Source organism: Podarcis filfolensis (assembly GCF_964270895.1).
Source record: "Podarcis filfolensis genome assembly, chromosome: 7".
Taxonomy (NCBI): domain Eukaryota; kingdom Metazoa; phylum Chordata; class Lepidosauria; order Squamata; family Lacertidae; genus Podarcis; species Podarcis filfolensis.
Genome location: NC_139603.1, coordinates 75,989,403 through 76,013,966, shown reverse-complemented (window position 1 = coordinate 76,013,966; position 24,564 = coordinate 75,989,403). Strand labels below are relative to the sequence as shown.

Below are 24,564 nucleotides of genomic sequence, written 5' to 3'. Positions count from 1 at the left end.
CGCAGATAAATAAATTTTTAATAAAACCACGATGAGCGGGAAAGGAGAGGGAATTGCACCATTAATCATGAGTGACGTCACAAGCGCTGTCCTATAGTTGCTGAAGGCACGCCTGCACCGTGTTGTACACAGGGCAAGGCTTCAATCCTATCGCTGCTCACTTGAGTTGGAGCCCTCGTATTCGCAGGTTAATGCCTTTGCAGAGCTACAGAAATCATCTTCAGAACACGCCAAGTATATTTATACGTAATTGAAGGGAAGACTGAAGTGAGAAAGGAGAGCGTGAGAATTCCCTTTGGATTTCGTTCTCCCTTTAAAGCAGATAACAGTGTGGATGGGAAAATGCATATTTCTTTACCGCCCTCCTCCGCCTTTTAATACCAGTCGGAAGAGCACAAAGGGGGGGATGTTTTGTCTTTCTAGAGGCTCAGGAAATAACTTAGAAAGAAAACAAGCTCGGAAGCCGATGGTTTTCATCTTATCATAGAGGGGCTTGTTGAAAACGAACCGACAGCTGAAGTATTCCTAATTCCTCTTAGCAAACAGCACGATCGCATCGTTACTATCCCCTTTCCTGTGCTGACCTCATTTATTAACGGCTCGAATAAAGTAAATGTCTTCACATGCCGGCCACTGCTGTCATTGTTCTCTCTGCGTAATGGAGAAGAATGACAGATTGATCTATAAACTGTTGCTAAAGCGGGTCAGAAAACTTGGATTGTCAGCCGATTTAGGGCTGGTTGCCACAACCAGTGGGGGTGTGAAAACACTCGGTCGAGCAGCTGGTGTCATATGCCTAAGCTGACAAGGTACATAATTCCCTTCCACGTTTACGTTTAACCGGCTGCAGAATTCTGGCTATATTAGGTCTAAGGAATATGCAAATATTCCATCCATTCTTTTTTTTATTTTTAAGGGAACTGGCCTGATTTATTTACGTATATAATTTAGAAACTGCTTAATATAAAAAGAAATCTCTGAGCAGTTTAGTAAAGGTAAAGGTAAAGGGACCCCTGACCATTAGGTCCAGTTGTGGCTGACTCTGGGGTTGCGGCACTCATCTCGCTTTATTGGCCGGTGTACAGCTGAACGATGGGGGTGGAGACATGATTGGCCGGTCATGTGGCCAGCATGACTAAGCCGCCTCTGGCGAACCAGAGCAGCGCACAGAAACGCCGTTTACCTTCCCGCCAGAGTGGTACCTAGTTATCTACTTGCACTTTGACGTGCTTTCGAACTGCTAGGTTGGCAGGAGCAGGGACTGAGTAATGGGAGCTCACCCCGTCGCGGGGATTCAAACTGCCGGCAAGTCTGATCGGCAAGTCCTAGACTCATAGCGCCACCCGCATCCCATCTGAACAGTTTACGTAAGAGGTCATTTGGAGGAAAGCGGAGGAAATTCAAAAAGTGCAACAACAATAAAACCAAAGCTTTCGAAACTTGGAATAAAAACAGAATAAAACCATACGCCATTGATTAAAACCTGAGTCTTGCACAGAAAAGCTTAAGAATTAGGAATCAGAGTCCAGGAAAACTTGAACAGCTTTTGAGAGGTCTGTGGCTGGGCTAGACCAATTCAGGTTAAGCTTTGAAGACAAACGCTCCTGTTAAACTCCTGTATATTCAAACATAGCCTATTAGAACTCTGGTCTAGCCTTTCCTTAGTTTTCAACGTACATAAAAAATTATTTATTTTTTAAGATGAGGGAACATGCAAACACTTAGTCCGCCCCTCCTCAAATGTAAATTGGTTTAGGCCATATACACATTGTACATTTAAAGCACATTCAAAGCACATTATTTCCCTCAGAGCATTCTGGGCACTGCAGTTAACCCCTCAGAGAGTTACAGTTTCGGGCAACCCATAAGAAACAACGGTGCCCAGAATTCTTTGAGGGAAATAATGGGCTTTGAAAGGGTGTTTGGTTTTGCAAAGACATGCCCCTTCATTAAAAACAAATACACTCCTGCTATCTCAAAGCTAAATTGCCTGGATGTCTTCTAAGGGGTAAAGTATATCTGGATTTAAATGCATATTTGCATTTACAAAAATACTACTAGCAGGTGCTAAGGGTAGGGAATTACAGAAGGCTGACGGGGGGGGGGGGTTTAATCATTTCTTCCCCCTCTAAAGCTGCTATTTGCATTGGTGGGAAAGCTAATAGCAGCTTTGGAGGAGCAAGCATCATCCAGACTACAGCCCTGTCCCTTTACAGTCATTCCAATTATCATATCAGCAGTTGCTATTTCTGGTTTGTTTTGTTTTTAAAGCATGCATGTGTAATGCGAAGGTACATCTAAAAAAGTGCATGGTGTCTAACTTGGCTCCAACATTCGCCAATGCAAACAAGTCTTAGCGATCCTTACCAGATTTGGGGTTGCACAGAACTGGAGGACTGCCGCTGATCGTTGGGCTGCTGCTGAAGTACCCACTGCTGCTACAGCTACTCATACTGCTCCGTCTCACTGCTGAGACAATCTTTATCTCCTTGGTGGGACTCACTTTCCCAAGCAGAGAAGGAGAAGAAGGAGGAAGGGAAACAGGCAGGAGGACATAAATTAATTTCTCTCTCTCTTACGGTTCTCTTTACCATCATTCATAATAGGGGTCAGCAAACTTTTCAGCAGGGGGCCGGTCCACTATCCCTCACACCTTGTGGGGGGCCGGACTATATTTTGGAAAAAATATATGAACGAATTCCTATGCCCCACAAATAACCCATATGTATTTTAAATAAAAGGACACATTCTACTCATGTAAAAACACCAGGCAGGCCCCACAAATAACCCAGAGATGCATTTTAAATAAAAGGACATATTCTACTCATATAAAAATACGCTGATTCCTGGACTGTCCACAGGCCGGATTTAGAAGGCGATTGAGCCGGATCTGGCCCCTGGTCTTCGTTTGCCTTCCCATGATTCATAACTTCAGAAGTTTCGAGTGCAAACTCGGCCCTCCAGATGTTTTGGGACTACAATTCCCACCATCCCTGACCACTGGTCCTGTTCACTAGGGAAGATGGGAATTGTAGTCCCAAAACATCTGGAGGCCTGTTCTAGTGCATCTTGTCACCTTCAATAGCTCCATCACTTTGATGATGAACTGCTCATTTTGTACTATGGTGCTTTTCAAAACAAGCAAAGCATTTTGATTTTTTGGGATGGCCTTCTAAGTCCATTTCACCTGTATATTGTTATATTAGAAATGCCACTGCTCTGATTTTATATCCGGCAGTCACCTAAATTTCTAAAACTTGTGTTGCCCATTCATGAACGGCTACATCTTAGAAAGATTTAGGGTACTTCCATACACAAGTGGTCTTTTTTTTTTGCTTCAGGCTGCAATGCTGTATGAACCCAATGGGACTAACTTTTGGCTAGGTATGTATAGGATTGTGCTATGAGTCAGTTGCACAATACAAAACCTAAACTGGCCAGAATGCTCACTCACATTACTAACATTTTTCTTCTGCTTTCTCTTCTAAATTAAGAAAAAAATTATGCTTTCATAAATAGCACAAAAGAGGATCAACTTCAATATGGGAAGCTGCCATCTTGTACTAGATTGTTTACAGGGCACCTGCATAATGTAATGATTGAAACATTCTCCTCCCATATTTCCCCTTTTCAGCTTCTGGATTTTTTCCGGGGCACAGAAAACCCAACTTTTGGAAAAAATGGAACAGCTGAACAATTTCCTCAGGGATAGATGACCTAGCACACAGCTAATCCAAGGTGGCAATGACTTGCATAGATTGTGCTCTAACCATTTATTCCTCTCCTCTCTAGAACTCTATCACTTTAACCCTTCCTTTTCATACAGCATTTAATGCATACTCTTCACTCCCCTCAAAGCAGTCTGCAAGTGCTCAGAGGCACATATTCCAGGTTCTGTGAGTGAGCTGCAGTGAATCTTGTTGAATCTTGGTTGAAAGTACTATAGAAATTGATAAACTACTATTTTTTTCCTACTAATACCACGAAGACTTCCTTCTGCCTTGGTACTCAAATACCTGAGAGAAAACTGGTGTGCTTTTTATTGTCATGGTTCTGCTTTCGTAGACAAAAGGGACTGTCGTGACTCTCCGGCATCAAGCGGGACTTCTCAGCGAGCAGCTCCATCAATCTCCTCCTCCGGCGGAAATTCATTCGGAACTGGAACAGCAGATTGCTGTCTATAAAATGGTGCTTGTTGCACACTGGGAAGGAAGGTAGGTGAGAGGGAGAGAGAAGTGGAAAGGCCTTTTTAGTGGGATAGAGAACACAAAATGCATCAGGAATAAGGGGACAATGCTGGCAATAAGCTACTTGAACTAGGGTGGAGAGGTCATCGGCAAAAATGGGAAGACGCAAGCAGATTGGGATGAACGCAAGAGAAACACTTATTGCGCGTCGAGGTCCCCCAAGCCACCCCAATAACTCATACTTCACACATCAATTTTTGTTTAAGGTTTTTGGCATGAATTTGGCCACAACTTTATTTAAATACACACACGTGAGTGGTTGCTTAGGCATTGGTTACGACTATCTGTCCTTGCCCCAGGGACAGAACTGACCTCCGGATTCCAGCGGAAGCCCTTGCCCCAGAGGCAGAACTGACTTCCAGATTCCAGCGGAAGCCAGGCAGGGGGACAGGACTGACCTCCGGATTCCAGCGGAAGCCAGTCAGGGAGAACCATATTGGGGAGAAATGAAGCTGGACATCAGTCCCCCATCTCTCACCCTCATGCCCCCTGGGGCTTGCACGGCCCAAGTCCGATGCCAGAGACTAGGACGAAAGGGATGGCAAGCCCCTGGATTCCTTTATTCTCCCAAGCAACACTCTTTGCCCAATCACAGCATGAGGCCAATTTGCCCAACAACAGTGGGGTGGCCTTTTTGGCCCCCACCGCAACACCTGCTCTCTATTATGGAGAACACGTTTGGTGTACAGGTGCCCCACAAACAAATCAGAACGGATGATCAGTGAAGACCAGATATAATATAACCGCCATATAAGCTTTGTGCAAGGAAAGGATGAATGCTCAATAAACAGGTCATCTGGAGAGGCCACAGATTCAGATTTCATTGCTTTCTGTAGAGTCTTCCAAGCTGTATATTAGAACTTACCCATTTGGAGTGGGGAAATTTTTTTTAAAACCCTGTTATGTTTGGCATTATGGGTCTATCAAGATGAACCAAGACTTGAACTGGGTGTTTTTTGGATTGCATACTAATGACTTTGTCGGCCATTGGAGGCTAAAGAATGAATGGAGGAACGATCAACATTGTTTGTCTTTAGGCTACAAAGTGGTGCCATCCCACAGAGAACAGATTGAGTCTCTATGTACTGATGTGCCTATAAATATTTCCAGATAAATGTTAGTTATACCTATCTAACTCACAACTTTCCTATCTCCCACTCCATTTAGACAGATGCTTTCCTTTTGAGCTTGGCCAGCCAACCTGAGTTTTGGACTTCCCATTCCACATGATGCTCTGAATGTCTGGCTCCTGGAACTCCTTGGTAATACCAGTCTCTGCTCCTGTACACACTCATAGTATGTCTCTGTGTTAACAGGGCCCCAGGACCACAAAACCTGGTGTTTATTATTTAGATCAGCCTTGATAAGTCAGGAAAGGCTTCGCTGTATTACATTTTCAACATGCACTCTCTCAACAGAGACATCAGTTCATTCTCACTCCTCGCCCTTAAGGCAGCAAGAGCTACTTACAACCAGGTGTGTTTCCTATCTATCTGCTGTTATAACTTCTGGAAAGGTCCATGCCAGGTTTGAGAACATGTTTGGTGCCAAGACGGACTGAATTTATATCCCATCCTTCCTCCCCAAGTTGCCCAGGCAGCAATGATCTCTTTACTTTTTGCAAAACTTTACACAACATGCTTTGATGTTGAATGAGAATGCCAGGTTCAACTCTGCACCCAGAAGTAGCTGCAGTATAATAAATGCATCTACGTTATTATTGCAGCAGTAATTGTCCAGAACCACTAGTTCTTAAAAGCTGCAGTCCCTGAACACCTTAGGCAACAAGGAGGATAAACTTCCATTTCCTAAAAGCATTGCAATTAATAATGGAAATAAATGTGTTGGACATTTGCCTATATATATATATATATATATATATATATATATATGAGCGAATGATGGACTTGAAGAAAGAATACAGAGTGGGGTTCATTTCTATTGAAAGGAATGTCCAAAACTGCTGAATATTGAGACTCATGTGAATGCTAACCATCCTAGATGAATTTTGTGACTGTCTAAAGATACCTGTTCCTCACTTCTCATTGGACATGCACCAAAGAACACTGAAAGTCACATTTAGGTTACTGTCAGCATTCACATCTGTATGTTTTTGGACATTTATTAGTTTGCTTGGGGTTGTCAAGATTCCTTCACAGTATCTGTGTGTGATGTCAATTTTTCAAATAGAAGTTTTGTACACAATATTGCAAAATGCTATGCAAAACAAAACATTTCATAAGCAAAAGCATGAAAAGCAGATAAAAATCAAAAGTAATGAATAAAAAATGCTCGTAAGAATGTACCTTAAAAAGGTAAAGGGACCCCTGGCCATTAGGTCCAGTCGTGGCCGACTCTGGGATTGCGGCGCTCATCTCGCTTTATTGGCCGAGGGAGCCGGCGTACAGCTTCCGGGTCATGTGGCCAGCATGACTAAGCCGCTTCTGGCGAACCAGAGCAGCGCACGGAAACGCCGTTTACCTTCCTGCTGGAGCGGTACCTATTTATCTACTTGCACTTTGACGTGCTTTCGAACTAATGGTTGGCAGGAGCAGGGACCGAGCAACGGGAGCTCATCCTATTGCAGGGATTCGAACCGCCAACCTTCTGATCAGCAAGTCCTAGGCTCTGTGGTTTAACCCACAGTGCCACCCGCATCCCTTACTGCATAGTAATTTGATAATATAACCTGAACATCCACAATTCACCAAATTTTGGACAACAACTACAACATCAGCATTAAATATATCATTTTTAATATTACCTATTTGGTACTTTCACAGTGAATCATTATCCAGAGCATATTTTTATTCTTATGAAGTTACTGAATGTAGAAACATCGCCTACCATTCCGTCACACCACTCCATTTTAAAAAGACTCTATGGCTGTGCTCACACACGCTCTTTGCTTGATGACTCAAACATCGAGTGACGACTTGCAAGCGTGGAGGAGCTATCAAATCAAATATTAAGAATAAAGGTGTTGTTTAACTCCAAACAATACTGCTTGAAGCATATAGTTAACGTGGTAAACTGCAACTCCATCTTGTGTTAAGTTTTCTTTAGTGATTCGTTTAAGATGGTCTGACGTTTCCTCAAATTTATGATGCTGACGTAAAAGATTAGAATTCAAGCATTTCTGTCCTGCTTAGAAAAGTGGAATAAGCCAAGTACTGTATTGGCTGGACATTGGTTAGCCACCATTTCACTTATGCAAATAATAGCTTGTGCCAACGGGTTGCATCAGAGCAATGAATTCACACAAACTCATGTCTTCTTCATGGAAGACAGCAGATATCTTTCATTAGCCTACAGCTCCAATACTACAGATGATTAGGCCATTCACATGTTCTTGGACTCAAACTGATGGGTCACTACTGGTTGTCTGAAGCACACTTCAGTGAGGGTGAGGACTAGATACCAAAAAAGTTACCTAACTATAAGGACATATACTAACATGGTTCTCAAAGCAGGAGCATTATGGAACAGTGGAATCATCACACAGTCCAGTCTAGGTGTAGATTTTTAATGATTAGCCACATGGAATTTCCTTCTATGAAATCGATTCATAAAGTCTAAGGTGGCCCTAAGATAATGACCACATGGCAACTTCCTATAACCTCAATTTTGTATGTAGCACGACACTAGAAGAGAGAGAAATAGCAGGTAACATGCAGTGTGGCATTTATGCACTGCACACTTCCATGTGGACCGTGATGCTGGTCCTCCAACCGCGCAGTGGCTGAACTAGTGATGGGGATAACAGCACGGAGGAGATCAGGACATCTAAAGCTATCTTCTTGGACAATTGAGATATGGAAGTTAAGGAAGACAAAGATTGGAGCTGCCAAAATTTCATTATTCCAAGCGCTGCCAAAAAGACAAATTGCTGTACTCCCTGTCATTCGCTTCTTCAACTGCCACTTGCAATTGCGTGTTCAGACCCAGAAACCTCCCCCCTAAATAAATTTACACTTGACTCAAATTTTGGTTTTGGTTTTTGGCAGAATTTAGGCCACAACTTTATTGATTACAGAAAGTGAGTGGTTGCACAGGTCTGGTTCGACTAGCTCCTTGCCATGCAGGTAGCGCTGACCCAGGGTTCCAGCATAGGTCAGCCAAGGGTGAACATCTGGATAAGCAGAAAGCCACGAACAGGCTATCTCCGCCACCCAAATGTCCCCCTGGACTCAGGCACGGGCACAACCCCCTCTCAGGGGTTGACCAAACCACTGAGTCCCTGGATTCCTTCAACGGAATACCCTTCACATAGGGACAGTGGCGTAGCGTGGGTTGTCAGCACCCGGGGCAAGGCAAGTAATTTGCGCCCCCTAACCCGTGGATTTGCGCCCCCTAACCCATGCATTTGCCCTAACCCCAGATGTGGCGCCCGGTGCGGCCGGCCCCCCCTGCACCCCCCACGCTACGCCACTGCATAGGGATGGCGAGAGCATTTTCCCATCCCTAATACCTGAACCAGTGCCTATCCGCAACCTTACAAGTTGTGACAATTTGCTACGCGGCAGGCGAAACCCAAATGGCAACAGCCAATCAGTCAAGTGAGGAAAATTCCTGCCGTGCCCCTGCCCCAACGACAGACGACACACAATGGCATAGCAAGGTCAAGCGTACAAGTCCTAAAAGTAGGGAGAGGTGGGCGGGTGTTCCGAATGCACACGCCGAAAGAGGAAGCTCTGGGTTACATGCATGGGTATAAATAGGTCCCTCGAACTGTTTGGACTGCATCCCATTGGCCAGATTGTACCCAGCTTCGAGGGACCTACCAATCAGGTGTTGTGGCTGACCATCGTACCCACCTACAACACAGGGTGTCAGTTTTCCAGGTCTCACCGCAATACGTGCCCTCTTTAAGGGAGGACCCAATCTGCCAAAATTTCATTATTCCAAGCGCTGACAAAAAGACAAATTGCTGCACTTCCTGTCATTCGCTTCTTCAACTGCCGCTTGCAATTATTGTTATTAAAGAGATTCCATCTCAGACTGCTTTATTTCAGCTTTCTGGTTTATTTCAGTGGCAACTTTATTGGCTCGCCCCACCAGGTGTGCTTTCCAATTCCCCCCCAAGGCATTCATTAAGCTGAATAGTTTTAAAATTAAAATTGCAGAGGATGTTACATTTTGTAGCAATTCATTTCCTGGTTCCTAGATTCTAATTACACCATGGATGGTGTCTGACTTCATTATGCAGAAAGCAGGTGATCTCATGGTTTTAAATATATGCAGTGATAACTCCGGGGGTGAGTGGGTGAGAGTGAAACAGAGCTTCAGCACTGTAAGTAAAAACCAAACTCAGTAGTAGAGAACATAAGGCTAGCTGTCGCCTAAGTCTGATTCCCCCCACCCACCACATGCACTGAATATCCACTTTCGCCAGCTACATTATTTTCAAGCTTGGCCCAGCTCACAAAGAAAATATCTGAATAAAGTCCACTTTGTTTTCCTACATTCACTTCCAAGAATCTTCCGAGAACTGAATAAAAAAGATTTTGAAGAAATCACTGTCATTATGGAAAGCACCACAGATTTCCAAATCTTTAACTCCTCATCTTTTGAACATATGGCGCATGAATCTTCTATAAATGCTTTAGGATAGTGACCAATTTTAAAAAATAAAAAAAATACTCATTTCTTTTGCATTTGCAAAATCCTGTGTTTTTCTGCCCTGCCCATATTTCCTAGAGATTGATGACCTGATTTTCACGTTAAATGTGTACCTTTCATCTCTGCATAACCCTGATGTGTCACACACTGCCCCACTAAGTACAATAGCAGAAGGGCTTCCCTTCCAATTTTCCTCCCAGTGGAGAATAAATACCGCAAGACAAAAACATATGATATTGCTGAGAACTTTCCCCCCATTCCTTCCAAAGGCTTTTTGGTCTTCAGAGCTAATCTGGCATCTGTAAATGTGCTTTAATGGTAGCATCAATTCAGAACATCTACCCTGTCATTAAAAATCCAGACATTCAGTTACTGGTGTTCATCTATCTTTCTATCCAAGCCAATTCCCAATATTATATCTCGCTCTCCTAACATTTCATCATGTTTTACTGGGCTCAAGAAAAGAGACTTTTGGTTGTTCCAGGGGGTTGGACTTAAACCAATGGGTTCAAATTACAAGAAAAAGGATCTAGACGAAACATTTTGAAGAGCTTTCTGAAGATATGAGTGGTTCAGCAATAGAATGGACCACCATGGAAGGTGGTGGCCTATTCTTTGTTAAATTATTTTAAGCAAAGAGTGAATGGCCATCTATCATCTATGCTTTAAAGGTGAAAAGGTAAAGGACCCCTGGATGGTTAAGTCCAGTCAAAGGCTATGAGGTTGTGGTGCTCATCTCACTTTCAGGCTGAGGGAGCCGGCGTTTGTCGAACTTCCTGTAGAGGAAGGCAGTTAGAATAGATTACTTTTGAGGGACCTTCCAATTCTATGACGGTTTGATCTCTAAAGGCAAGGAACAGTTTGTCCCAATCTGTGTCTACAGATGCTTTTACTTTTGCCATCCATTCCACCACGGGAGAGACACAGCCTGTACTCCTCTCCCTTCCGAAGGCAGCTGAAATATTAGGGAAAGGGACATTGCTACCCAGTCTCAGCGAAGGTGGCAGATCTTTAGCTAGTCTACATTTCTAAAATGCTTGTGCTGTATTCCATAACCGTCTAGTGTCATACCAAGATATAGATCCCAGGGTGGGGTTATATGCAGATGTATAGTGGGGCTGTCAGCATGAGACAGCAGCTACACCCCGGGAATAGCTTTGACTGGCCAAGCTAAACCAAGTGAGGGCAGCCAATGGGTCTCAAACATTTGGTGAGTTAGAGATTTCCCCTGCATACAAAGACAGGCTCTAGCACATTGAGTGGACAAGACCAGTAGTGGCTCCAATGGTCAAGAAGGAAGTTTCTGCATGGGCTACAGAGGGAAGTGAGGGGCAGATGGGGCTCATCAACCTGGGAAGGTAGCCCATCTAGGAGAAGGGAAACTCTGGTCCTAAACCTCTGCTGCCTTGCAGGAGATATTTGGGAGAAGAAAAGGCCTATACAAATCCAGAGTAGAGTCCCTAAGACCATTGGATGGTGCCTTGCATGTTTCCTTCCAACAATTCCTGCAGCCATGCAGTCATTAAGTACATGGTATGTATACATCTCAAGTTTACCAAATTGGGAAAGACCAGGACCAACTTAAGGCACAGAGCATTGCCAGAAAGGGGTGGCATATTCAGATAGAAGTTCAAGAGGAAACAGAAGGTTCTGGTTAGAGAGGGAGGTGATGTAACATAGTGGTTAACCTAAAATTCTGGTTGGAACCTTGTCTCTGCCATCAACTCCACAGATGTCTGTCCCCTCGGTCTTGCCTACTGTACCTGCAAAACTGGGATAATAGTACTGCAAGGGTTGTTGTAAAGGTTATGACAAAGTAATGCACATGAAATGCTTTGCACACTCCAAAGTGTTATAGAAACACAAAACATTTATTATTATTCAGACAGGCATTTTGATATGAAAGCTCTTGCCTCAATGCCAGGATCTGAACTAAAGTTGACAGTCAGGCCCTTTTCTATGACAATAAATTAACTAGAGAAGGAAACTGCATGTCATTATTCTTTGTGCTTATTCAGCAATAAGGGTAGTTGAGTTCTATTATAAACTGTGACAGCAGTTTATAAAGACAACCAATGAGGCACAAAGGTATTTTATCCTACACTCAGTCGTCAGCCAAATATCTCATTCAGCTCTTGCCAGGCTACAGCAGAATGCCAATTAGTGTTAATTGAAACTGTATTGACAATGCTGACATATAAGTCACAAAGAATGGCTCGGCCCTTGGACAGCAGAGGAAACTTGCCAGCGGATCCATGGTATTTACTTGCAAACTGAGCAGACTCTATAAAGATTGCAATAAACAGACAACGGAGTGAAGAGCAGGCAGCTGTTGTTATTTCAAAGTTAGCTTGCAATTTGGAAACAGGATGGGGGGGAGGTGAGAAGGGAAGATTTCTAATTTTTTAGCTATGCTAGTTTCAGTATAAGTACAGATGCAGTCAAAACAGATGTTATTTTTGTTTGCTACAGCTAAAATCCATAATCATTCCATCTCAGCTGAGTGTAACCAATATCGTTTCTAACTCGGGTGAAACACAATGAAATCTATAGAAACTAAGTCTCTAAACCAAATCTCCTACTGGCAAAGTATTATAAATAAAGAGCTTAGCCTCTCTGGGCTTTAATCAGATTTTACACCAGTCCTTTTCATCCTAAGTTCTTGGAAAGTCAATAAGAACACTCCATTTCTAACATTAAACAGGAACAAGGGAGTTGCATACATTTCCTCTGGCTGCAATTCCAATGTGTTTCAGTTCCCCAGGGGAAATCTTGCATGACTGGGTCAGAACACTGTCGGATTAGCCCATCAGTGCCCTTGGTAGCCGGCCAAAAATTATGGTTGCCAGTGGGAGGAAGTTGCTTGTTTTCAGGTGGTGCGTTAGCATGTTTTGATTTGATCGGGGAAACCTGGGTTGCAGCCCTGTTCCATTTTTTGTTTCTTTGCTTGTTTTAATTTTTAATCACCTTCATCCCATGGGATTCCAGGTCATCCAGATAAAGTATTTGAATAAAACACAACATGCAATCACGCAATTATTAAAATCTTTTTTTTAAAAAAAAAAACACCCTTCGATAATGTATTGAAATTTCAGCCATAACAATTACAGCACAGCAGCAGACAGAAGACTAAATTGGGCTTCACACATCCTTGACCTCTCAAAGGACCAATGGAAAAGGTATGCCTTCAATTGATACAGAGAATCTGGCAAGAAAAGATACGGCTTGTTGACAGGACAAACAGGGCTGGCAGATATTGGAAGAGACACTCCGAGCTCAGTCCTGCTCAGAATTAGCTGGGCAGCAGTTCCACTGAACTCAGAGGTGCTTTCTTCTGACTGCAGAGGATGGTTTAACTCATAACACACTTTGAACTTTAACAAAAGATCTTCAGCCTGATTTAGCTTTTTAATGACAAATGCAGTAGTCACAAAATTAAGACTCCTGCTTCTTGGGAGAAAAGCAATGACAAACCTAGACAGCATCTTAAAAGGCAGAGACATCACCTTGCCGACAAAGTTCCTTATAGTTAAAGCTATGGTTTTCCCAGTAGTGATGTATGGAAGTGAGAGCTGGACCATAAAGAAGGCTGATCGCCGAAGAATTGATGCTTTTGAATTCTGGTGCTGGAGGAGACTCTTGAGGGTCCCATGGACTGCAAGAAGATCAAACCTATCCATTCTGAAGGAAATAAGCCCTGAGTGCTCACTAGAAGGACAGATTGTGAAGCTGAGGTGCCAATACTTTGGCCACCTCATGAGAAGAGAATACTCTCTGGAAAAGACCCTGATGTTGGGAAAGATGGAGGGCACAAGGAGAAGAGGGTGACAGAGGACGAGATGGTTGGACAGTGTTCTCGAAGCTACCAGCATGAGTTTGACCAAACTGTGGGAGGCAGTGGAAGACAGGAGTGCCTGGCGTGCTCTGGTCCATGGGGTCATGAAGAGTCGGACACGACTAAACAACAACAACTACTTAGAAGCATAGAATTGGAGAGCTGGAAGTGGCCACAGGGGTCATCTAGTCCAACTCCCTGCAATGCAGAAATCTTTTGCCCAATGTGGGGCTCAAGCCCACAACCCCCTGAGATTAAGATTCTCATGCTCTACTAGCTGAGCTATCTTGTGCATGAGATAGTAACCCTGTGAAAGGAAAGAAGCATCCAGTCTCTCTTTGTGTATTTATTCCATCACAAACCATAGCAAAACTTGAAAGCCTTGCTATTCCCTCATTCACTCACCACACCAACGATGGTCTCCCAACAACCTGGCATGCCAGCAGTTGATATTATCGCTCCTGCTCTAGAGGGGAGAGTATTGGAGCTGTGTTTCAATTCCCCTTCCTAATCCACTATACTACTGGTACAAGGCCAGGCGCAATCCTCTCACTTTCTTCCAGGAAGAAGTGAAGGGCTGGAGTTTGTGCAATGAAGTGCTTTCAAGGCAATTTAGAACAGGGGAAGAGAGGTTCAACATGGTGGTCAGGGTTGTAGGTCCCTGGGACTGTACCATTCTGAGTGGAAGAGACAGTTTCACTGCTGCATAAAGGCTCTGGGTGATATTCACCCAGATAGGCCCATTAAAATCAATAAGCCCAACTAAGCTAGGTCCATTCATTTCAGTAGGTGGAACCTAACTGAACATCAGCCACATACTTTCCCCCCGCAAAGCCCTAGTGCAAGTTCTTAGCAAAGGTGGCAGGAGGGTCTGCAGAATCCAGTTAGAATCTACTGTCTAGAGAAAGCTGGTAAAAGTGGTGCTGTGATACTTTCTTTTTTTAAAAGATGGACAGCCTGCCTGAAGCAGAAGGGGGACTGAAGGGGCCAAGGCTGATGGCGGAACCAGTATCCAATGTGAGGTATATCTGTCTGTGTGATGTGCAGATTAAGAACCTGCAGTGGCGCCTCTCTCTCTCTCTCTCTCTCTCTCTCTGCATTATCTTATCTTCACCCTGTTCTACCTCTCCCTTTTATCTCCCAGTCCTTACCTATAGCATGTTCTTGCCACTTCAGAGGCCAAGGGAGTACACTTTACTTGTGCACTGTGCCCTTAGCAGCTGGCACCCTATAAATTTCTCTCGGGCAGCAAGATTAATTGCACAACTATGATGTAAGCTGGCGAAAAGTCATGCGTTGCGTTATTTCCAGCCCAAGTTGAAGAGCAGTAAGATTAAAAAACCAAAGCGAAAACCCTCAGAGCCAGTTGTAATTCAATCCCTTTGAGGGTTGGCATTGCCAAGGGACAAGGAGTGAGCAGATCGCTACAAGTAAATACAGGGCAATAAAAAATGATGGATGATGTGGCCCAAGCCCTACACTACCCAACTCTCCCCTGAAAATTACCTTCTGCTGGCAACAACCAGGCAGAATTGGACTTAAGATGTAACTAACTTTTGCTGGATTGTAACTAACAGTTTGCTTAAGATGTGACCAACAGTTTGCAGCTTTTAAAATCAACTGGACTTAAAAGATAGTCAAGACTAAGGGCTTATCCACAGTTTGTCTTGTCCTGCTGCTTTCCTCTGGAGAAAGTCACTCTTTAGTGCTCAATCCAGTGGCGTAGCGTGGGGGTGCAGGGGGGGCCGGCCGCACCGGGCGCAACATCTGGGGGTTAAGGTTAGGGGGCGCAAATCCACGGGTTAGGGGGCGCAAATCCACGGGTTAGGGGGCGCAAATTACTTGCCTTGCCCCGGGTGCTGACAACCCACGCTACGCCACTGGCTCAATCAGACCAAACAGCAACTTGGCCCACACCCCTGGATTGGCATTTGTTCCGATCTATCGCTAAAGAGTGGGTTCTTCCTTGGAAAGGAGCAGTGCAAGGGGAAAATTGCTTGGGCCCCTGCTTCCTATGCACAACAAATGTGGAGTGTGGATGAGCACTAAGGTTGCATACACACTCCTGGTTATTCTGCATTCAGTGCACTCCCACCGCTGGTTTGGAAAGCAGTGCACACCTGACATCAGCCACAATCCCTATCTGCCCTGTATCTGCCCTGTCGCTCCTTATGAAATACTGCATTATGATGGGCTTGCCCAGCTTCAATCAATATATAGAAAAAGGAAAACCTTGCTGTGTTCTGAGCTGGCGATGTGTACACAGCCCAAGTGCTATGCCGTTGTTTTAAACTGGACTCAGGTCGCAACTAACTTTTCCAACTTTGGGCTCTCACAGTTGGCAGCTTGTGCTGAACTCTGAATCACAGGTTTTCCAAAAGGAGGAGAAACCACCACAACCAAACCCTTCTTGGGTACAGCTGAAAAAAGAAAGAAGGATATACTCTTCTCAGAAAAAGAAATATAAGCTGCTCAATAGGACATGGGTCAAAATGACCAATCTAATGATGCCAGATCTACACAAATTGTAACCCACCAAGCTGACCACTAACTACTAAGTATAGTTACTTAATATAACTTTCTGTTTTGCTGCCTGTCTGGGATTGCAAAAGTGAGGAGCATTCACAGTATATATATACTCACCACTTAAAATATGTAGGGTTAAGCAGTCCATGTTAAAACATGCAACCACCTTATGAGATCCTTCACATCTACACAGAGCTCGCTAAAGCAGTGAACATTTCTCACCATGCTGTATAATTCCGTGCTCCAGCAGTCTGCGACCAAGTTGTTCAGCTTCAGGCCTTGTGGTGGCCTCTCCTTCCTGGATCAGCCAGTCAATCAGCTGAGATGCCATGAAAGTGCGTTCATATTTTATTCCTTCCTCTTCCCTGGCTTGTAAAAGTGCGTTTTCGGTATTCATCAGCCTGCAACGAAAGAAGGGAGGGAGAGGAAACATGAGCACATGAAGGTGAAACTGCAGAAATGTGTTCTAATTCCACCTTTGCCCAGGTTTACCCAAGGATGGAGCAAGGTCATTGCAAGTAACGCAAGTGGTTGCTTCCAGTTGGGAGCATTTAAGAAAGGAGCCGGCGTACAGCTTCCGGGTCATGTGGCCAGCATGACTAAGCCGCTTCTGGCGAACCAGAGCAGCGCACAGAAACACCGTTTACCTTCCCGCCAGAGTGGTACCTATTTATCTACTTGCACTTTGACGTGCTTTCGAACTGCTAGGTTGGCAGGAGCAGGGACCAAGCAATGGGAGCTCACCCCGTCGCAGGGATTCGAACCGCCGACCTTCTGATCGGCAAGTCCTAGGCTCTGTGGTTTAACCCACAGCGCCACCCGTGCACTGCTCTGGTTTGCCAGAAGCGGCTTAGTCATGCTGGCCACATGACCCGGAAGCTGGACGCCGGCTCCCTCGGCCAATAAAGCGAGATGAGCGCCGCAACCCCAGAGTCGGTCACGACTGGACCTAATGGTCAGGGGTCCCTTTACCTTTTTACACATAGATCAGAGGGTGAAGACATGCTTTGTATGCAAAAGGTCCTGCATACAATCAACAGCATCTGAGCAGACTGAGCCATATAGTAATGAAACAAGGATGTTTTTGTCCAAACACAGCTCCCAGTTCTTCCCTGTAAGGGCCCCTCATGATCCGTACCAAAGCATCTATCTGCTTTGCATTCGAAAGCTTCCAGGATCAATCCCCAGGATCTCCCTGTAGGGCTAGGAAAGACGCCAGTGCTCTGCAAGATTCATACAGGTGGTCTGCGGCATATTGTTGGTGGAAGACATGAGACAGCACATCCATCACATCAAACAGTCAATCTCTAACTGTATTGCTACAGTCTCCTTAAAAATGTTCCTCTTAACTGCCTTGCAGGTCTGATAAATCAGGCTTATCTACCCAACTTCCTTATGAAATATATGACCAGGAACTTAGTGGAGAAAGCTTGCAACATATTAATTCCACAGTGAAAGCTAAAATTAGACCTATGTCAGTTGTTTCAGTGGGGGGTGGGAACTGACGGTTGCGAACCAAGTAATAGGTCAATGAACTCATCCGAAACTTTGTGTTACGTGAACTGTGGAATAAGTTCACTTGTTCCTTCTCCTGAGTTCTTCTCTTCCTGGCCTACAACGTGAAATAACAGGCTTGCACCATTCGCACTCGACGATTTTCCAGATTCCTTTCAGGTCCACTAATGGCTAAACAGAAGTACTTCTTCTGTTTGTGAAAGGGGAGAAATCCTGTGAATGGGACAAGCTCTGCTGTAGGCATTTTTATAATTCTAATGGTACCAAGAGGGACGTGGGTGGCGCTGTGGGTTAAACCACAGAACCTAGGACTTGCCGATCAGAAGGTTGGCGGTTCGAATCCCCACAACAGAGTGAGCTCCCGTTGCTCGGTCCCTGCTCCTGCCAACCTAGCAGTTTGAAAGCACATCAAAGTGCAAGTAGATAAATAGGTACTGTTCTGGTGAGAAGGTAAACGGCGTTTCCATGCGCTGCTCTGGTTCACCAGAAGCGGCTTAGTCATGCTGGCCACATGACCCGGAAGCTGTACGCCGGCTCCCTTGGCCAATAAAGCGAGATGAGCGCCACAACCCCAGAGTCGGTCACGACTGAACCTAATGGTCAGGGGTCCCTTTACCTTTACCTAATGGTACCAAGTGTTTTTATTTTAATAAAATTTATCAGGAGAAAACGAAGCTTGAGCTAAAATACTTTCCCGACAGCATCAATAAAAAGCGAATCAGATACAATAATCATTTGACAAGCCCCTTTCCGTTCAAATGCAAGACGTTAGTTCTTGACTGCTGATACAGAATAATAGAAATGGTACGGACAACATTTTAGAGATGATACCTTCGATCACATCCTGTTCTCTCTAAAGCCAATAAACATTAAGCTAAGGCTTTTTCTAAGCAGCTCTTATCCCGGTTTTGTAGACTGAGTGGGAATTCTTTGTTAATAGTTCTTTGAGGAGTCTATAAATAACATGCCCGGCTGCTTCGTGTGGCCAGGAAGAACAAAAGAGATGCTAATGGCTGCAATGGACAGGCACATGAAAGGAATCTGGAAAATTGCCAAGTGGGGATTGTTGGTGGCAGCAGGGACCTCGCAGGACTTCCACATCAGGAATCCAGAAGAGATCAGCTAAAGAGCAGGAAGGACGGAACAAAGACTCTGGAACCCCAGACCTATGCTGGTTTAATGCCACTTTAACCACCATGACGTCTTCTGAAAAATTGTTTATGGGCTTGCTGGAAAACTGCCACTTGCGGAAAACTTGCCAGACAACTTCAAATGACAATAATGGATTGGCATAAGCTACAAGAATTTGCTGAAATGGCACCGTTGACAAATATACCAGTATACCTGAAGGAGCGTCTCCACCCCCATCGTTCAGCCCGGACACTGAGGTCCAGCATCGAGGGCCTTCTGGCAGTTCCCTCACTGCGAGAAGCCAAGTTAAAGGGAACCAGGCAGAGGGCCTTCTCGGTAGTGGCGCCCGCCCTGTGGAACGCCCTCCCACCAGATGTCAAAGAGAACAACAACTACCAGACTTTTAGAAGACATCTGAAGGCAGCCCTGTTTAGTGAAGCTTTTAATGTTTAATGTATCACAGTATTTTAATATTCTTTTGGAAGCCGCTCAGAGTGGCTGGGGAAACCCAGCCAGATGGGCGGGGTATAAATAATAAATTATTATTATTATTATTATTATTATTATTATTATTATTATTATTAATAGCCTGAGAGGCAATTCAAAACAAAAATTTATGGAAAAGTGGGGTAGATATAAGATATATGTTCAAAAATATAGTAAAGGTGCGCTATCTATGCTAGCATTCAATTCACATTGGAGAGAGACTGAGTTGAGAAATAAGACCAAGGGTACATATTGATATAGGAATGTATTAGATAAAATGTAAAGAAATATACAATAATAAGAGTACATTCATTTGTAAAAAAGGAATATACAACGGGATAGACAGGAAGTCCAAAGTGTTGCTACATATATGATTTTGGAATAGTTTTTTTGTCCTTGTTTCTTTTCTTTAGGTATATAAACTTTGTATACATGCTGAAAATTATATTATAATAAGCCTTGTGAAGTAATATGATAATGTTTACCGATGTAACGTAAGAACGTTAATAAATAAATAAATAAATAAATAAATCTCAAAGCAAAACAAATGAAATGGGAATGACTGTTGACGCTCTTTCAGAGCTCGTCCGCAATTTCTGTTCGTCCCAAGCCTAGAAAGAAAGGTCCAGGAAGTTTTCCGCTTGCCCCGTTCTTTCTAGGCATGGATCCGAATGGTTCTTTGGCTGCTTTCCCCTGGAAAACCTGTCTAGTGCCGAATCAGAGTGAACATCCAACTGCAGAAAAAAACTGTTGTTCTGATTTAGCAGTAAACTGTGGCTTTTCCCAGGGGGGAAGTAGCAGAGCAGAACAGAAAGTAGCAGTGGAAGTGTGGGCGAATGCTACGTCTGCAGTGGGGATTTACCCTAACAATCCTGACCGCTATACATATAAGTAGGGCATGAATTTTGACAGATCAGATAAGGCATATCCCCAGAGGACACTTCTGCAGTCATGTCTGTTGTGAAGAAGAAGAAGAAGAAGAGTTTGGATTTGATATCCCGCTTTATCACTACCCAAATGAGTCTCAAAGCGGCTAACATTCTCCTTTCCCTTCCTCCCCCACAACAAACACTCTGTGAGGTGAGTGGGGCTGAGAGACTTCAGAGAAGTGTGACTAGCCCAAGGTCACCCAGCAGCTGCATGTGGAGGAGCGGAGACGCGAACCCGGTTCCCCAGATTACAAGACTACCGCTCTTAACCACTACACCACACTGGCTCTCCACGGACCTGTGCAAGATCATCAATGAAATGCCAAACTTGGCGACAAGGAATAGCTTGAGCCAGTTGTGTTGCAACACTAGAGAGATGTGCATCAAAACAAACCTGATAAACCTCAGACATGAAAATATTCTTTTCTCATCAGTGTAATAGTTAAATCACCATACGCACGGGGCAGAAATCTTCAGGGAGCCAGTTTATAGAGGCACTAGAATCAAACCTTCCTGTGGACTGCACCAGTTTCAGCTGCATGTAGTGGTGGCAGAATATTTCAAAAAAATCAGAGAGTTGTTGAGTTGGAGGGACCGAAAGGGTCTTTTAGTCCAACCCCCTATATTTGAATGGACATAGCAGTTGGTCTCTATCAGTTCTTAGTACCTAGAGTAATATAAATTTGTTCAACGAAGAAGGTTTTGTTTAAAAACTATGGAAATTCATTATAGGCTAGGAATCCACATATACAGTACATTAAAAAAAATCTCAGTTGCAGCATTCGAGGAACTTCAGTAATAGTTGCAAGGTAGATATAAGAAATTAGATATATTAAGAAAAGGTTTAATTATGATAAAAGTGAGTATTGGCAACAAGTAATATGAAATCGAAATATGGAATAGACGGGAGGTTGGGTCTTTAGTGTTAAGACCAATATATGTTTTATTGTTTGCTAAGAAAATTATGTGTCTATGGTTATTCCTGTGTGTAATTTGGTATTTGTGTTTTTTTCTTTTTTCTTGCTGTATCAATAAAAATCTTTAAAAAATAAATAAATCTCAGCAATGAAATGCAAAACTGAAGATGGTACTTATGTGATCCCTCGTGATATAAAATTGCTGATTTCATGCCCATTTGAGTGGAAACAGTAGGATACTGGATTATACACTAATCCAGGAAGTTTAATATAAAAAACATGTGTATATGCATTGCTAGAAAGATTACAGCAGAAAGAATAAATAATTGATCTGAAACTGAACCTCAGAAATGTCTGAGGTTATTTTTGGGGAGAAAAACCCCATCCTTCCTTCCAATAAAAATATAAGTTCTCATTTCTTGGGATTGCGGCTTATTAACTTTCAGTCTATGGGATGCAATGGGAATGGTTCCTTTTAATTTAGTTTTCAAAATAGGGGCTAGAAAAAAAGGATAATCCAAACATAAATTAATGGCAATATTTGTAAGGAATCTGCTGATTGGGGAAATTTTGAGCAAAACAAAAGTTCTGTTTTTGACCTATAAAGTCTCATATACTGTAGTATGAATCCCCTCCAACACATACGCACACACAGAGAGAGAAAGAGATAGGCAGAGAGATAGGGAGAGGGAGAGGGAGAGAGAAGCTCCTAAAATATATTGTGTGTCTTGGTTTTAATACTCTTAACCAAAGGATGCTTATATTTTTCTGGACATAAATTAGTTTAACTTTATTCATTAATGTCAATCTTGCCATTTTTGAGCCCCTATGTGTATCACAGCTGATTTTAGGGGATTGGTTTCATTTGGTGAAAAGGCTCTAGATCCTGAAATGGAGCCCAAATGGTCCAGAAGGCTTTCAGCAGCTACACTCCCCCTATGCCTGCCATATTGTTATTTGAGGGTGGTAAGGTCTCCTTAGGGGACGCGGGTGGCGCTGTGGGTTAAACCACAGAGCCTAGGACTTGCCGATCAGAAGGTCAGTGGTTTGAATCCCCGCGATGGGGTGAGCTCCCATTGCTCGGTCTCTGCTCCTGCCAACCTAGAAATTCGAAAGCATGTCAAAGTGCAAGTAGATAAATAGGTACTGCTCTGGCAGGAAGGTAAACGGTGTTTCCGTGCACTGCTCTGGTTTGCCAGAAGCGGCTTGGTCATGCTGGCCACATGACCTGTATGCTGTACGCCGGCTCCCTCAGCCAGTAAAGCGAGATGAGCACCACAACCCCAGAGTTGGTCACGACTGATACCTTTAAGCCCTCCTTACAACTAGCTACCTTCCCCCTATGGACGTGACCCTGCTTGCTATCTGATTTTGTAACCTCAAGATTTCCCCGTTCTCCTTCTTATTCCATCAGCAGGAGGAAGCTGGGGTCTGATAATTACACCTTTCAACAGTCCCTGTTCAGGGGAGAAGCTAAACTGAGGCCAGAAAGCTAGCATAATCAATTGTGATTTGAAACCTCTTTACTGAGCAAATCTAGTTAGCTGCTTGCATCATGTATCCAGGTTGTTTACCCCATGTAATTCATGTACTTCACACACAGACACAAACTCTCGGAAGCTACGCATCTGCATGCGATGATAGCTAATGCCTCCTTAATTTTTGGCAGGGACAAAATGTTCTGGGTTTTGGAAAAGAGGAGAGGAAAAACAAGGCTATTGCCAGGGGGCAAACTGGAGAGTGATGTGTAAATCCAATAAACCTTATCAAAAGCTATCTTGTTTTGACTGTGTTTTATCCACACAGGGGACACATCCAAACAGTGGACAAAGAGTTTAAACAGAGTTTAATTTTTAGCTACTCAAGCATGCATGGTCTCGCCATCGTAACAGGAAATAAAAAACAAGGTGCAACAGGGAGATTTTATTGTCCAGACACAAGCCCACTGTGCAAATGAGCCCTGTAATCAAAATTGGTAGAAATATGCCCATCATGGTAAACATGTGTGTGTGTGTTCACATGTGTGTGTCTATCAAACTATAAACAATGTTAAACACAACCCATTGGTATTCAGAGCAACATCAGTTTTGGAGTGTTGACTCTCACTGAAAGTGGAATGGAAGAAGGAAAGGCTTCAGTTCCCCCTCTCCGCCTGCCTTGATCTTGATCCTGAGCAGACCACCTAACAGGTTCTATAAGCAGTTTTAAGAGATAGGTGCAATGTTAGAACACTCTCTCTTTTATGTTTAGTTTTGCAGGGTTGGGTGGGTAGGGAGGGCTTGCATCTGTAAGGCTGAATGGGCATTGTGTTGTGCTTGGAGCACAGACAGACCTGTTGCATTTCCCATGGGAACTCTTGTAAGTGTCAGTATGGGGCCGGGAGGGGGGCAGGTTTGCCCTTACCGTTAAATTGGCCCCCCAAATGCAGTGCTTTTCATCTCATATTTCATGCACATAGGGGTGAATGGCAAGAAATCACTTATTTTTAATAATAATAATAATAATAATAATAATAATAATAATAATAATATTTATACACCTCCCTCCCTGGCCAGAGCCGGGCTCAGGGTGGCTGACACCAGTAAAATTACAATAAAAACTTAATGGGGGGGGGAACAATCTAAAATACAGGTTAAAATGCAATTTAAAATGCAGCCTCATTTTAAAAGTAGCCCATGGATTAAAACAGTAAGGGGAGGGAAAACATAAGGGTCAGACTGAGTCCAAACCGAAGGCCAGGCCGAACAGCTCTGTTTTGTAGGCCCTGCGGAAAGATGTCAAGTCCCGCAGTCTCTTGTGACAGAGCGTTCCACCAAGTCGGGGCCAGTACTGAAAAGGCCCTGGCCCTAGTTGAGACCTAGTTAAGACTTTTGTAGGAAGTCAAGGGGTATACACTTGGAGACCATCAGTGTATGTTTCAGTACCGCACAAAACCTGTTCCCACCCCCCAGTGATCCCAATAATTAAAAATCAAGCAGGATCCCATCTCCATTCTGCTTTTAATTTTTGGTCATTCTAGAGCAGGAGTGGAAAACCTTCTTGTTATGAAGCACTCTTGACCCACATTAAAAGTTTGCTTGGGGGTCACATCCAGTGGTGTGGCGTGGCATTAATGGGTACTGATGGGATAGCTCACACAAACCTGAACTGAACTGACCACCTGCAAGGGCCTGCGTGAAATTAGGCTGAAGGCGTAACAGGAGATACATGGGATTTTTGTATGTTAGACAGCTCTGCTTCATCTGCCTTGACAAAGTGATTGCAGGTAGCCTGGCAAAGTGGATTTAAAAGTGCTGTTAGTCAGCAGATTTTGTACAGTCTCAGATGATAAAACAGCATCATGGGAATCTTTCAAA

At 43.7% G+C, this 24,564-nt stretch overlaps 1 protein-coding gene and 1 long non-coding RNA gene across 5 annotated transcripts in view; one reads left to right on the top strand and one right to left on the bottom strand.

The window, feature by feature from the left end:
* The window catches only part of DEPTOR (DEP domain containing MTOR interacting protein), a 63,738-nt gene that overhangs the window by 17,450 nt on the left and 21,724 nt on the right, over positions 1-24,564 (bottom strand). For all 4 annotated transcript variants that reach the window (XR_014549949.1, XM_083622187.1, XM_083622189.1 and 1 more), the window contains 3 exons: positions 16,453-16,631; positions 4,017-4,202; positions 2,368-2,502 (listed from right to left, as the gene is read on the bottom strand). Coding sequence is in view for 3 of the 4 variants with exons in the window: in XM_083622187.1 (XP_083478313.1) it covers positions 2,368-2,502; positions 4,017-4,202; positions 16,453-16,631 (500 nt within the window). In the remaining variant the exon portion in view is untranslated. The remainder of the gene's footprint in view (positions 1-2,367; positions 2,503-4,016; positions 4,203-16,452; positions 16,632-24,564) is intronic.
* Positions 5,413-8,232, top strand: LOC310766323. Its single transcript, XR_014550063.1, has 2 exons — positions 5,413-5,509; positions 7,885-8,232. It is a non-coding gene; the product is annotated as an uncharacterized lncRNA (long non-coding RNA).